Source organism: Polistes fuscatus, unplaced genomic scaffold, assembly GCF_010416935.1.
Source record: "Polistes fuscatus isolate 324 unplaced genomic scaffold, CU_Pfus_HIC Scaffold2, whole genome shotgun sequence".
NCBI lineage: Eukaryota > Metazoa > Arthropoda > Insecta > Hymenoptera > Vespidae > Polistes > Polistes fuscatus.
Genome location: NW_025113096.1, coordinates 12,751,118 through 12,766,123, shown reverse-complemented (window position 1 = coordinate 12,766,123; position 15,006 = coordinate 12,751,118). Strand labels below are relative to the sequence as shown.

Sequence of the window (15,006 nt, the reverse complement as noted above, 5' to 3'; positions counted from 1 at the left end):
TAAATGCAAACATACAATACACATATACGTACATAGGAAAATTGGTTAAATGATGGGTCTGGATTTCCACGTGGAGGCTTGCAATTATTAACAGCTGGTCGCAGTAAACGTGTATTCCACTTAACGTCCTGGAATATTCATGCCACGAAGTACAAATAAACTGTTATATAGCAACAAGGGCCTACGGCGAGGAAGAAATTATCCGTTCTTTTGCTTGGTTGCTCCTAACTAACTAAGGAAGTAAAAGAGAAAGGAAAGGCCGATGATTTCAAAGGATTCATTCGTACGCTCGGACAATTTCGAACTGACTGAGACCCTTGGATCATTATACTTTCGTACTTCTACACTCTAATAATTCGGATAACGAGCCAGCTCCAAATCGTTATTCGACTACGTTCAAATAAATAATCATACAAATAATAATGATAATAATAATAATAATAAAAGGTATAAATTCAAGACGACTTTCATAAACTATACTTACTCTCTCGTAAAATATTAGAAATCGTTTGGAGACTTGGATCTTTATGTGTTCGGACCTCGAAATCCAGATTTCCCAAAACCCGAGTTAAATCGTCGCAGTCTTTATCGGAACCTTTTCTGATTGCCATCTTGTTGAAGTATACGTTGTTGAAGATCAAAGCAACGCCTCTTCTTTTGTGATGCATATTGTAATTTTCTGCATCAGGTAGGACGTCAATGTTGACAGTTTTTTTTGACATTGACCCATCGCTCGTGTCTCTGTAAAGAATGACGCGGTTGTAAGGTTTTTTTATAAAGTCGGTTATTTTTAAGGTTAAACACAAGTGAAAGCAACCTAAGTGCAATAATCTTTAAACTTCATGCTACGGACAATACGTTTTCGCGAACTTGCAAAGTGTAATCTCGGTTGGGGGAGAGTAAGACGTGGATGTAGTAAGTAGCAGAGTATCATCCGGTTAGCAATTTAATTTTAACTTGGATCTAAATCTCCGAATGGATCAGTAAGAGAACTTTTGAAATCGATTTCAAACATTTATCACAGAAGTTCGCGGTTCAAGCGTACGTGAGATCCTAGAACTTTATCTCCTTGTCGAAAACGATACCGCGTCTTTCTCTCGGCGATTAGAACGATCGATGAATCGAACGCGGTTGAGCAATCGATCGTAAGTACTATATCTGTGTATCTAAAAGTATATATAATACCAACGTAGAACCGAGCGAAGTACAGGGAAGTTTTTCACCAATCGTTTTTTATCTATCTTTTTAAGTCGAGTAATAGTAAGAGAAACTCGAGCTTGTCCAAGCGAGATTCTTTATATCGAAACGAGTATAGGGCAATCGAGCAACTCGAGTAATACTTCCGGTAACTAATTCTTGTACATTTTAGAATGAAGCATTTTAGGTGAATTAGAAAGACTACACGATTAATAATGCGCGTCGTTTTGGCCCGTAAAGGCAAATTGTTTCAACGATAAGTTCCAACTATTTATTCTATTTGATAAATCCCATTGTAATCGATCTTGATCGATCGAAATTGCCATAAAATAAAATAAACTTGCTTAAATGTTTGAGCAATGATAATAAATGATTCAATTAATTCGTCATAGTGTAACAAAGCTAGACTCATTTCATTTACGAATAATCGAGAAGCATTAAAAAAAATCTCGATTCTTATTATATTGCGATTATATTAGACGGATCGTTTGAGCCAGGGTAGTTACTCACTTTACTTTCCGAAACGGCCATCCATCCACGTCGCTCCGCTCGGTTTCTCTCGACGAAGGGATACATTGTGCTACGGAAACGCCCCCCTCTTCCGTTCCATCTAGCTCCCTCGTTTCTGGACAACGCCCGGAATTTCGATCTTTATTCTCTTCTCCCTTTTCGTTTTTCGACATACTCGCGTACCCGTCCATCGTTCGGCAGCGTGCACACAGCTACCAATAAAGCGTAACAACACCTTGACGTGAGCTACGTTCACGATCGATTATCTTATCGATATTTCCGTCTCGGATAGATAGCGAGATATTCGTGCCGTGAATAAACGGCTATGACGCATCATATGTTCTCGGTGGACCGGACAAGTGTGGTCTGTGGTCTACTTTTCCATCCGTCTCATCTATAGTTTTCTTTTTCTTTCTTTCGTCCTTCCTTCTTTCTATTTTCTTTTTTCTTTTTTTTTCTTTTTTTTCTTTTCTTTTTGTTTTTTTGTTTTTCCTTTTTTTCTCTTTTCGCGTTCAATTTTTCTAAAGCCACTTTTTTTTCTTGACCAACAAACGAGCACAACAACGTCATCGATGTCGTTCTTCTCGTATAGTCCCCGACGATATTCAAATCGATCGATATTTCCTATGATAATGAGGCGTGTCTTTTATAGGACTATATTTCTGCTTTTTTGTTTTGTTTCTATGTTCTTAGATAATACTTTGTTTGTCTCGTAATTTTAAATCCATCAAGGAAAAAAAGAATCAATATCTGTACACAATGCCTGAAAGAATTACGTTAACCGTTTCGCTTTTTCATCTTTTTTTTGAATTATCTCTCAATTTTTCTTCTCGTTGACGTAATAATCGTAGAATCATTTTCTATTGTATTGTTGAAGTTATATGAAAATTTAGATAATTAAATTCAAACAGATTTATTATAATAGGACATATAAAATTTTACACACCCGTTATTTGCGTGATAATTGAAAGAAAGAATATAATGAAAACAAAAATAACTGATTATGCTGATAAAGGTAAAGAATAATAATATTTGTAATAAATTAAAAATAAATCTGACAATAAATCATACACGCACACATATATAGCATCGCTAAGTTCTTCCGATATTATAATTTTACTAATAAATCGAAATAATAAACCGATTTCGCAAAATCTTTCGAACAATCTAATCTCTCTCTTTCTTTATCTTTTTTTTTCTTCAGACATACAACATGGATGCGCAAGTCGGCGAGTCATCGGCGTGTGCGACAGCTTTGCTTTGTGGCGTTAAAGCGAATTACGAAACAGTCGGTTTGGATTCTTCGGCTCGGTTCGAAAATTGTTACTCGAGCTTCGACGCGCACGTGCCATCGCTCATAAATTGGGCACAGGGCCAAGGCAAGTATACGCTTTGTCTATGACTATCTTTGCCGAAAAAAATGCGGCTACTACGTGATCGACATTTTTTTGCGGTCCTTTCATTTTCCTTATTTTTTATTATTTTTTTTGTAGGTAAATCTACGGGATTGGTTACGACCACAAGAGTCACGCACGCAACACCAGCGGCCCTTTACGCTCATGCGGCAAGCCGTTATTGGGAAGACGATGGCAAAGTTCCATCTGCTTCTCGTCCTTCCTGCAAGGATATCGCAAGGCAACTTCTCGAAGACGAGCCTGGTCGTAATATCAACGTAAGGGACACTCATATTTTTTAACTTATTTCAATATTTTCAAATAATTATTTATTTGGTACCTTTTTTTTTTACGTTATTTAGAATTGTATGAACATGTTTTTTAAACGTACAATGTTTAGTTGTTACTCATAATTATTTATTGTTACAAGTTAGGATGATAATAACAATATAATTATTCTCAATAGAATGATTCGAACACTCTCGTTTCTAATAAATACTCATTTGTAGTAATGTTGGTTTAAAGGGCTCGAATAGCTTACAATTGTGATCAAAAGCAGTTGCGCGGAAGATAAAAGACGACCCTGCTTTTGATCATGGTCTAAAACACCCTAGGGCTTAACTTTTTCCGCAAATTCTATATAAATAAGGAGTTTATAATAATATCAATTATGAACTTTTTACTTATAATTATATTATAATAAATTTCATTGTTCTTATGACAATATATATTTTTTAATTGAACCAATAAATATGATATTTTATAATAAACATTCTTAACTTTGTAATTTTGCATAATTATTGGCTTGAATTATAAATAAGTGCCGTTGTATAGTCAAAAATTTTTTGAAAGAGTCTCTAATAATAATAATATTAATAAAAAGACCATTTATTTTTAATTTCGTTTATATTAAACTTATTTTTTTGCTCGATACTGAAAATGAATTTCATCTTTTAATACAGTTTTTGTACTCCAAATTAACCTTTTTTGTAAATTATATTAACACTTTTGCAAATTAAATTCACTGTATTGCAAATAAAACTATTCTACAAATTTATATTTTTCGGAGCTATTATAATAATAAAAATAATAATAATTATAACAATTTATATAAGAGTGTTAATTGCAACATAATAAGTAATAACATCCATTAAATATTTATGGTATAAAAATTAGTGAAAATATTTTTCGCAAAAAAATTGTATTCTTGACAAATTTTTTCTCAATAAAAGTTCGTCATTGGTAAGTATGATAATAAAATCAATAAAGTTTATCAATTATATATCCTTGAAATAATTTATATTCAACTTTTACAATAGTCTCCGAAGAAAAATTTGCATTAAATATTTATAATAATTAAACATATATAATTCATTCATACGATCAATATTCCATAAATATTGATTACTGCAATTAGGGAAACATTTCCTAATTATTGGCACGATTAATTTGATTTGGGAAAAAAAAAAATCACTATAATTTACATAAATATTAATTTGGATAAATAGTTTTTATTTAAAAATATTTGTTTATTACTTTTTATTGTTGTTATTGTAAATTTATATCCATTGTATCGTTCAAAGATATTAATCATTTTCAAACGTATAACGCAAGAGAAGATTTGTTCGTTCATATCCAACAAGCGAATTCATCGAACCAACAATAATTCATCGTATTTTGGTACGCAATAGTACATAGCGATAGTGAGTTAAATCGGTACGCATTGGTGCTTTTGCACGGGCACACTAGTTAGTTTCAGTACTCTTCCAGATATAAAACAAAAGCTCGTTAATGAATACGTAAACTTTTTTAACTCTATTTACTAGGATTGATATTATAAATTAGACTATTTTTATTGTTCAATAACGAATATATCGAATTCTATATTCGTTAAGAATGATTTATTAAATTTTAGGTTATTCTTGGCGGTGGAAGGCGCCATTTTGTTCCCAAAGTGACATTGGATCCAGAAGAACCGGACAAAGAAGGCAGAAGATTAGACGGAAGAAATCTAATCGAGGAATGGTCTCGGAACAATCGCATACGAAAAGTTTCCTCAAGATACGTTTCCAATAAGGAACAGTTCGACAGTGTTGATCCTCGACAAGTTAATTACTTGTTAGGTTAGCTCAAATACGAATTTCTATACATTTAACTAAAAACAACTCGTTTTTCGCGTCTACTCTCGATAAAAAATACGCAAATGGCGATAAAATAAAATGGAAGAAAAAGAAAGAAGAAAAAAAAAAAAAAAACAAAGAAAAACAAACGCGATGGTTTATAAATATAAAAAGTCGAAACTTGCGTGTCGCTGATTTAATTTACTTCTTTTTTTATTTCCTTTTCCATTTTTTTTCTGTTATTTTTCTTTAAACATTGCATCCATACTTTTAGATTAATAACGAAGCAATTTATTTGTACGGTTAAGCTAGTAGTACTGTTCGTTTTATACTGTTGATTCTTTTCTTTTGTAGCAATCCTTCCGTTCCATACACACGCGTACTGTGTGCGTGTTATTTGTCAGTGTGTAAAAAACACTATATTCATTCGGGCATGAAAAGTCGCGTTTGGAAATAACAAACACGAACATATACATATATATAAGCACATGTATAGAAATTGTGTATAAAAAAAGAGAGAAAGAGAGAGAGAGAGAATGAACATTTAAATAAATAGCTATACTTATTTTAAAGGACTATTCGCTTATTCTCACATGGATTTTGATGTGGATCGCAACACGAACGGTACTGGGGATCCTTCTCTGACAGAGATGACCTTGAAGGCATTGCATATTCTCGCGAAGAATCCGGAAGGATACTTTCTCTTTGTGGAGGGTAAGAAAACTTATAAATATTTTTTTATCTTTTTTATGCGTAGACTTATAAAAAAAAAAAGACATATAATATATATTTCGATGAATATCACAAAAATATGAGCGATTCTTTGGACGATTACGTGAAAAGTATATTCCAAAATAAATAGACGTTGGAAATATTATATTTTTATTTACTAGTATAGACGTCGAAAATATGTAATAAATTTCATGGGAACATTTCTAAAAATAATATTGTTTCGTCGGGTCGCCCAGTTCGATTTTATTTTTATTTGAAAATTTACTTTTTCCCGATGTTCGATCTATCGAAAATATAGTTGAAAATGATATGAGGAGAAAATATTATATTGTTTTACCTACCAACTGATTTTTACAATTTCGGAACGAAAAATTGACAAAAATAAAATATTTTGTATGACACGAATGAATTTTTTCACGTTGGAATCACATGACTCGAATTCAATGATTTTTCTGTTCGTGCTTGAAATTGTAAGAAAAATATTTCTATTATTCTCTTATCTCAAAACACCGCCATCCTGTACGCATCAATCTCAAGAGCCGAGAGTCTCTCAAATTTTCATTCAATTTACGCGTCCCATAAATTTCGACGCGTTGCTAGAAACGAGATATTTTTTTCTCAACGTACAATAAAAAAAAAGAAATTCGGATAGAAACAAAAATTGATTTAAATATAAATATAGAAATAGAAGGAGAGAGAGAGAGAAAAAAAAAGATACCGAAAGAAAAAATTGACGATTTATGTTTCAGGTGGTAGAATAGACCATGCCCATCATTACAATAACGCTTATCGCGCCCTAGACGAAACCTTAGCGTTGGAAAAAGCAGTTCGAGCGGTCATGAAGGAAGTTGACCTTACGGAAACTCTGATCGTCGTGACAGCCGATCATTCTCACGTCTTAACTCTTGGTGGCTTGGCAACGCATCGTGGCAATCCTATACTGGGTAAGTTATGTTTCTTTTTATATATATATATATATATATATTTTTTTTTTCTCATTTCCTAAGAATAATAAAAAGTTTAGTTTACGTCAATAAGGGTAGTGAAAAGATGGAATGATTGAAACGTTCCTTTCCAGAAGATAGCTAAATAAAGAATAATAAAAACAAAAATGAAAGGAAAAGAAATGAAAGTAAAGAACCGGGATAAAAAGTATTTGGGACAGAGTTAGAGTTTCCCCCCTTTTTTTTTTCTTCTTCCTTTTTTTCTTTTATCCTCTTCTTTTTCCTTAGCTTTTTCTTCTTCTTCTTTTTCTTCTTCTTCCTTCTCAGGAACACAACGTCAATTTATTATATAACTCTCATTTTGTTCGGCGGGAATAAGAGCCGTGAACGACCACCAGCCTTACTTTTTTCTTCAACGTGAAGTTTTCTTTTCGTTGTAACCTACTATTACTACTACTACTATCTACTTACTCTGAGAAAAGTTTGAAAGGCGGTGTCCTTGATGCAATACGGTCCGATCTCTACTAGTAGGTATACATTTCTTTTTTCATCGTGATACTCCCCGTTCATCCAAGGACTACAAACTCTTCCGTATGCAATTAAATTTCCGAGAAATATTCATGGTGGTGAAAGCGAGAACATAAAAAGTATGATACTCGAAGTTCTCAATTTTCTTCTCTGAGATCCCTTCGACCTCATTTCTTTTCCTTTGCCACTAAAATACCACAAAGTTGGGCGATAGAGAGAAGAGTACTTGATCAGAATTAAGCTCTGTTGCTAACGCAGATAAAATCCAGAGGCTGTTGTTATTCTCTCCCACTCTCTCTCTCTCTCTCTCTTTCTCTTTCTTTTTCTCTCTCTCTCAATTCTACGCGTAACATAACATTCTTCAATTTATTTTTCTACCCCCCTGATAAAACATACGTACATACCCACGTTACTTATACGTCCTACTATTCTAGAGAAACATACTTTCTCCCTCGTATTTATCTATGAAAGGAAAACGAACTTTACCGTATACTATGTTATCCGTATCTGTGCGAATACTAACAATAGTAATCGCTTTGTAGTCGGAACTCAAACGATTGGATTATACATACATCTTGATGGACTTCTAGATTATTTCGTATACGGTAAAGTTGATTTATTAACTATTTTAAGCTCTTACTTTAGAGAACTCCACTTTTGCTGCCAACTCGAAGCTTTTGAAATAAACCGAGCTTAATAATGAGAATGGGCATTTTATCTTTCTGTCGAGCATTAAACTGTATTAGATAGGAGTAGTAAAGAAGTACTAGAAGCCGACTATATGCTATACGCATATAAGACTAATGCGAAAGCTTAGATTAGTGATGAACGTGTATAATACTTTCGGTTTTCCTAAAGCTAAGCTTTACTAAAAGCTCCGCTTTCTGACATTTTCACTATATCTTTTTATCTTCTCCGAGGAATAACGTTCTTTTTACACTTGTCACTGAATATCCACGAAATATTCTTTAACTTTAATCTTACATCTTTAATATACAATTGTGTCACTGTTAGAATCTCAGTTAAGATTTTAATCACTTCTTCAACAAACTTAAATATATAATACTTCATTTATTTCTTTTAAATCGTTTTATTTATCGTTAGAATCACATAATCGCGACTGATCTCGCGTTTAAAATTTTTTTTCTTTATTTATAATATCATTTTTCGTATAGCCAAATAATAATAATTATCGTAATAATAAAAAATACTATGAAATAAAATTTAACTACAAATTCATCTTCTTATTTATTATCGACATTATAAAGGAACATTTTTTTAAATGAAAATTACGAGAATGATAATAATCAACGAATAATCAAAATCAACGGGAAGAAAACTAAGAAGAAAGAAAATATTTGTAATATTTTTCTTTAAAATTCGATAAAGTGACAGAGAAATAAGCGGGGAAAATCATCGATGAATGCGTCAGAACGCTTTTTTCTCTTTATCCGAGAGAAATACTTCGTCACGAGGGACTTAAGCAAGACCCAACGAAAGTTTAGTCCTCGATACAATAAAATCCAATCTCCGTCAACAATTGCGAAAGCTTGAACTGCTCACTCCCTGTCTATCTACCTTTAAATTGAATTTTCAATAGCAAAATGTAGAAGACTGTATTTCAGTGACATTTCTCTTCGAGGATGCTCTCGCATCTTTATTCAGAAGATTTTCAGAAATTGTTATTATTCAAGGAAAAGCTTCGAATAAAAAGAAAAGAAAAAAAAAACAAAACAAAAAAAAGAAAGGAAAAAAAAATCAAAAAGAGCAAGGACAGAACCACACTTATCTTTTCGTTACGTTTCTCCTTTCGTAGCAATTTTCCGCCATACGCGTCCGACTCGCTGTGCTTTCATTATCGCTCTCTTCTATTCGTACAAAACAAAAAGAAAAGAGAAAAAAAAGAAAGAAAGAGAAAGTACCATCCACCCTGAAAAAAAAAAGAAGAAACGCGTAGTGAAACTCAATTTTCTGCTCTTTAAAGTTTTCCGCGAGAAATTACGTAACTGATAGATGTTCATTGTTTTGCACGCGTTTATACAGGCTGTATATGCGATACAAAATTTATTCACACCAAAAGAGTCTGTACACGGGAGTACACGAATTTATTATATTTATATATTTTAGTAAAAATATTGGAATGTTAATTAAAATTAAATTAAATTTTCGACAACGATTATATGCAAATAATATACCACACATATGCACATATATATACAGTGAATCACGAGAGTATTCGTATATCCCCACTGTCAATTTCAGACAATCAATATTTTCTTATAATACAATTCAATACAATGCCATGAACGGGAAAATGTTGATTTAAAAACTGCTGTATTGGAATGGCATAGAATGTAGAAGTCCCATCTTATTGAACAAACACATTTTCCGGTATATTCTCGCCATTTTCAATGATTTATACGGTTTCTACGGTTCAATAACTCCACTGCATTGAATATTATACTTAAAACTCTGATAAACTAAAACAAAAATGCATCCTTATAGCTAGAATTAAAAGATCTTTTAAATGTCGTGCCACTTAACTTCTATTGCTATTTTAAGTTTTTGAGAGGGTTAACATACTTCTTAAAAAACCAGTCCAAAATAAATGAATTTGTAATACACACCTTGACCACGTGAAAAAATTGTTCTGTCTCAATGTTTTTTGAAAAAATGACTAAATTTTATAGTAATCTTTGTAGACACTTGTCGTTGTATTATTACACCCACCCAAATAATTAGTATTCTGATTTAAGCAAAACGAAATATTAGTTGAAACATTTACGATAAATAAAATAATTTTTCTTCTTTTTTTATGTTCATAACTTCAAATCCCAGATGACCGTAAAAATCGTCTTAAAAAGAGCTACAATTTTAGGTATTCAAAAATGCATGATAACATGAAATATAACAATGATCTTTATATCTCTTACGTAACTTCGCTTGGGAAAAAAATCTTCCCTATAACTTGACGTCTCCTTCGATAACAAAAAACTCTTACTTTAAATAATTTTACATATCACTAAAATTGTAGAAGCTTTTTTGGTCGTCGATCTTAAGTGACTCATCCAGAATACTATGAATGCATAGATAGACATAAAATAGCTTTCTGTGATGCAATTAGTATTATTTACCTGATTATTGAATGATATTTGTATTAATAAAGATTACGTATAAGCTTGCGATCAAAATAAAACTATTAGTAAACGCGTACCTGTAAACGAACGATACGAAATCTGTATAATAATCGTCGTGCAATTTCGAAACGATCAAATCTACCGTAGATGTTATTATACGGTTTATACGTTACATGTATGTGTTAAGCTTATTGGAAAATCATCATAGAATAATCCCCTTCAGAAAAATTCTGTTTTTTTCTTTTCTGCGTTAGACATCATTAAAAAATTGCTAATAAAATCAATGGCGAAGTGTCATCAAGAGGAACAAAGTGTTACTCGTTGCATCTGTTTTTTCAGCATTTACATTCATATACATATGTATTATGTGCTCAAGCCTCTTCTTTATTAAGCACGATCGTTGAGAGTGCCTCATTCGATATTTTGGTTATATTACACTGATGGTTCTTACATATTACTATTCTGTATAATAATTGCACTTGTTTTGCTTGGTGTAACAAAGTTTTGCTTGTTTTCGTTTGAGTGTAAACACATGTGGTATAAAAGTTCTTCGTAAATAAGAAATCTACCAATCACTCTCTCTCAACAAATACTATATAGCAGAGTGGTTCCCAAACTTTTTCGATTTTCGCCGTTCCTGCTGGATCCAAATTTTCCTAAGGCACCCAATATGAAATTCTAACAAGTATACTTTGCGAAATGGCTAATCATTTTTTACAAAGGTTAGATAAAAAGAAAGAAAACACATTTTAGATCACAAAATAATGTAATTAATAATTATATTAAATAACAGAGGATGGATTAGCTTGTTGATCGGCGCAAATTTTTGTTTAAACGTAAAATTAAATTAGCCGCAACCACCTCCATTTTCTTCTTAACATTGATTTTCGTACGATACTTATTGTAAGATCTTATCACAGAAACTACCGTAAATTTAACTCTCCACAAATAAGAAGCCGTAAATAAAAATAATATTATGAAAATTGTATATTTCTTTTGCGAAGAAGTTAGGGTGTCGCAGTGCACACTTGGGAATCATTGGTATAGTATGTTAACATACCTTTTTTCCCGAATTTTATTTGAAATCATTCGTGTCAGTTTTATTGTATATTTAAAATATGTTTTAGTATTTTACATACTTAACCCGATTTTACGTAATATTTTTCATTATAGTTTAATATATTACAAAATTTGTGATTACATATTGTAATTGAGTTAATTTGTTTCGCATTATATTTAAAAAAAAAAAAGAAAAAGGTAATTATTCGCAGAGAAATTAATTTCTACGAAATTTTATAACGAAAGAGATCTAATATTTTATACGCTATAATAATTACGTGACACTCGTTGCAGTTGTCCTTAAAATATTGCAAACAAATATATTATGCATACATATTTATTTGTGGAAGAGTGTAAATGTTTTGTTCGGTGAAACGAAAGAGACACGAGAAGAGTTGGGGGATGTGAAAGAGGATAATGGAGGGATTTCGAAACAAGACCGAGCCAAGTTTCATTCCTAATGATAACGGATACAAGTGGCAAGCGTTAAATCATATCGTTCGGAGTGAGTTTTGCAGTGAAATACGACCCGCGAAAGAGATCTGATAAATTTCTAGCAACTGTGTGCATGTGTATGTGAACGCTGGGGTAGAGAGTATGGGTGTGATTTTTTATTATTCCCCTCGATTCTTGTTTGTACTATTTTTTTCTCCTCTTTCGTCATTCCTTCTCTCTCTCTCTTTTCTTTGCGTGAAAACGGGTTATGAATATTCAAGAATTTTACTATTCGCACTGTCCTCGTAACGATCACGGACGGCGCTAAAAGAGCTATCGTCGTTGTTGACGTTTGATATCATGTAGTAAAAAAAAAAGTAAGAGAGGAAATGGGGGGGAGAGATAGAAAGAAAGAAGGAAAGAGAAAATGAGAAATTGTTACGGGAATACGTTTTTCTCTTTCCACGTTATTCCAGTGCACATAATCAAATGACTTCATGATCAAAAATATGAAAAAGTATCTCGTTCCGCACGAGACATGACTTTTGTAATATTTGCGACTACTGTGTACAATATTCGATAGAAAACGATGTGGGCAAATTTCCCGAGAATTTGCTGACAAAGATGAACTATTATTCACTACCTTTCTCTATCTCTCTTGAACTGTTATTTTTCATCTTCCTTCTATTTTTGTTCTTCTCAAACACTCTTTTTCTCTCTCTCTCTCTCTCTCTCTTTTTTTTTTATTTTTTCTTTTTTCTCGTAACGAAATAACAAGGATGGAGTATGTATATTATCTATTTTTCGAGTTCCATGAGAAAATTTTCTACTATTCTAATGAAATATTATGTATTACATTAAATTAAATAAATTTTTCCTCTAATATGAAACATCTGATTTTAAAAACTTGCCTTACACGAAGATACGTCTTTTCTTTTTCCAATAAAACTAACCTAAAAATACGATCAAATGACAAATTATAAGTCTAGAAAATAATCAATAATTATAACAATTATTTATTACAATTTGCTACTTTATAATAATAAGAATTTACTATATACAGAAATTAACATGTTTTTATATTATGATAACAAATGTAAAAGAGGTCAAATATTGCAAATGGAAAATATAATAATTAATATGAAAACCTAGGAAAACTTTATAGAAAAAACTTAAAAGACTTTATAATTACTTCATTAAAAATGAATATTAAAATGAAATAATAAACGTTATTTAAACAAACATTTTTAGATTTTTTACATTTATTTTATATTATATAATTTTGTCAGTTTTTTACTCGTTGATAACACGAACAACGCACCTGACGCATCACATTTTTCGCAAATTCAATAAAAGCAGCTCATATAGTGCATACATTTGTTTCTATTACTGTCATTTTTTTATAATTGTCACAAGAAAATAAACATCAGACATCATCATCGTTACCTGGATTTTGTTGTTTAATGATTTTTCATATATTATCTCTTATTAAGCTTTCCCTTTTTCTTTTTTCTTTTCAGTTTACTTTTCTAAAGCAATTTATTTTTTCTTTTTATATAGTTATCTTGATATACAATAGTTCATTATCGTTAAAATTTCTTTTTAACTTTATTTAAACTCGTTATTATAGACTATTATCGGCTCGATAAATTCCTGAATATTCTCGCAGGATTGTAAACCCTAAAATCACGTTTCCGAGATAGAGTATTTACAGCTTAAGACTCGGGTGATCCTTTTATTGCTCGAATTTGGATACAGCATACGAAATACAAACTTACTAACTAGTACAGGAGTCAACAGAAAAAGTATCTCTGTCTGGTTTGGTTTCCAAATCATTCCTTCTAATTTATTCCTAACCACAACTTTCTAGTACATTTACTACTTTACATAACAAATCATTTCTCAGAAGACACAGAACTGGTTTCTTATTGGATGAGAACAGTAACGCTTACAAGGTTAATTAATTATAGGATTGTACAGAAAACCGATTATATAATAAATAAAATAAATTAAATAATAAATTAAAACTAATTTAAACTAGCTTTGTTTTTTTTAAATTGTACTCATACCACTTTCAAAAGAAACGGCTCGAATAATATGAAAGAAGAAAGAAAAAGCATATAAAAAGTAAGAGTATAATAAATACATAGATTCATTTCAATGTTATTGTTTCCTTTGTTTTTTTACTTAAGTAAATATGTATACAGATACATTATATTTGTCCCATATATCTTGACAAATCGCGTTGCGGTTAGCCAGAAACGGCGAGATAAGAAATTTTACATCCGTCGCAGTGCGTCGCAGTGAACGTTCTTCTTCACCTACATGCAACACTAATTCTTTTCTAATTGTAATAGCCGTCCGCATGATATTCGATCTTTCTTAAGAATCGTTTTTTTTTCTTTTTGAGGAAGAAGAAGAAGACGGAGGTAAAAGATATCGATTTAATTTCAAGCTAGTCACTCGGTACCTTTCCGATAGAATAAGGACACCTTTAAATCTTCTCTAAAGGTAATTACGAATTTATAGTACTCGCTATCGAGACACGTTTATCGTTGTATATTTTCTTTTTAGTCGCTCTCATTTTGTTTATTTTTTAATCAACGTGTGTAGTTACAAAACCGTCTCCCGCCATACTATAATCCAAATTTTATTGCAATAGGAACGTCTCATTATATTTTGAACATATCATTCACGAGTAATGTAACATCTTATTTACAATCGTTTACAGTCGAATCGATTAAGAGATTTCAACGATTTGTTGCTTCTTTCTTTCTTTATTTATCTTTTTTCTTCTTGATGAGTTCGCGAACGATTTAGAATCAATCCCGAAGAGAGAATCACTTGCAACATGTTCGCTCGAGTGCAATGACCTGTCTTCGTGGATCTCATTCAATGGACAAATTTTGTTTAAAGAAATTGCATAAAAATAGAAAAAATACAAACTAAG

The 15,006-nt window shown here is 31.6% G+C and overlaps 1 protein-coding gene across 2 annotated transcripts in view; it reads left to right on the top strand.

Annotated features, from left to right (window-relative positions):
* Window positions 1-15,006, top strand: part of LOC122517033 (alkaline phosphatase-like) — a 142,053-nt gene that overhangs the window by 98,213 nt on the left and 28,834 nt on the right. For both annotated transcript variants that reach the window (XM_043635328.1, XM_043635327.1), the window contains exons 3-7: window positions 2,912-3,086; window positions 3,201-3,379; window positions 5,017-5,224; window positions 5,795-5,935; window positions 6,703-6,897. In XM_043635328.1, coding sequence (XP_043491263.1) covers window positions 2,912-3,086; window positions 3,201-3,379; window positions 5,017-5,224; window positions 5,795-5,935; window positions 6,703-6,897 — 898 coding nt within the window. The remainder of the gene's footprint in view (window positions 1-2,911; window positions 3,087-3,200; window positions 3,380-5,016; window positions 5,225-5,794; window positions 5,936-6,702; window positions 6,898-15,006) is intronic.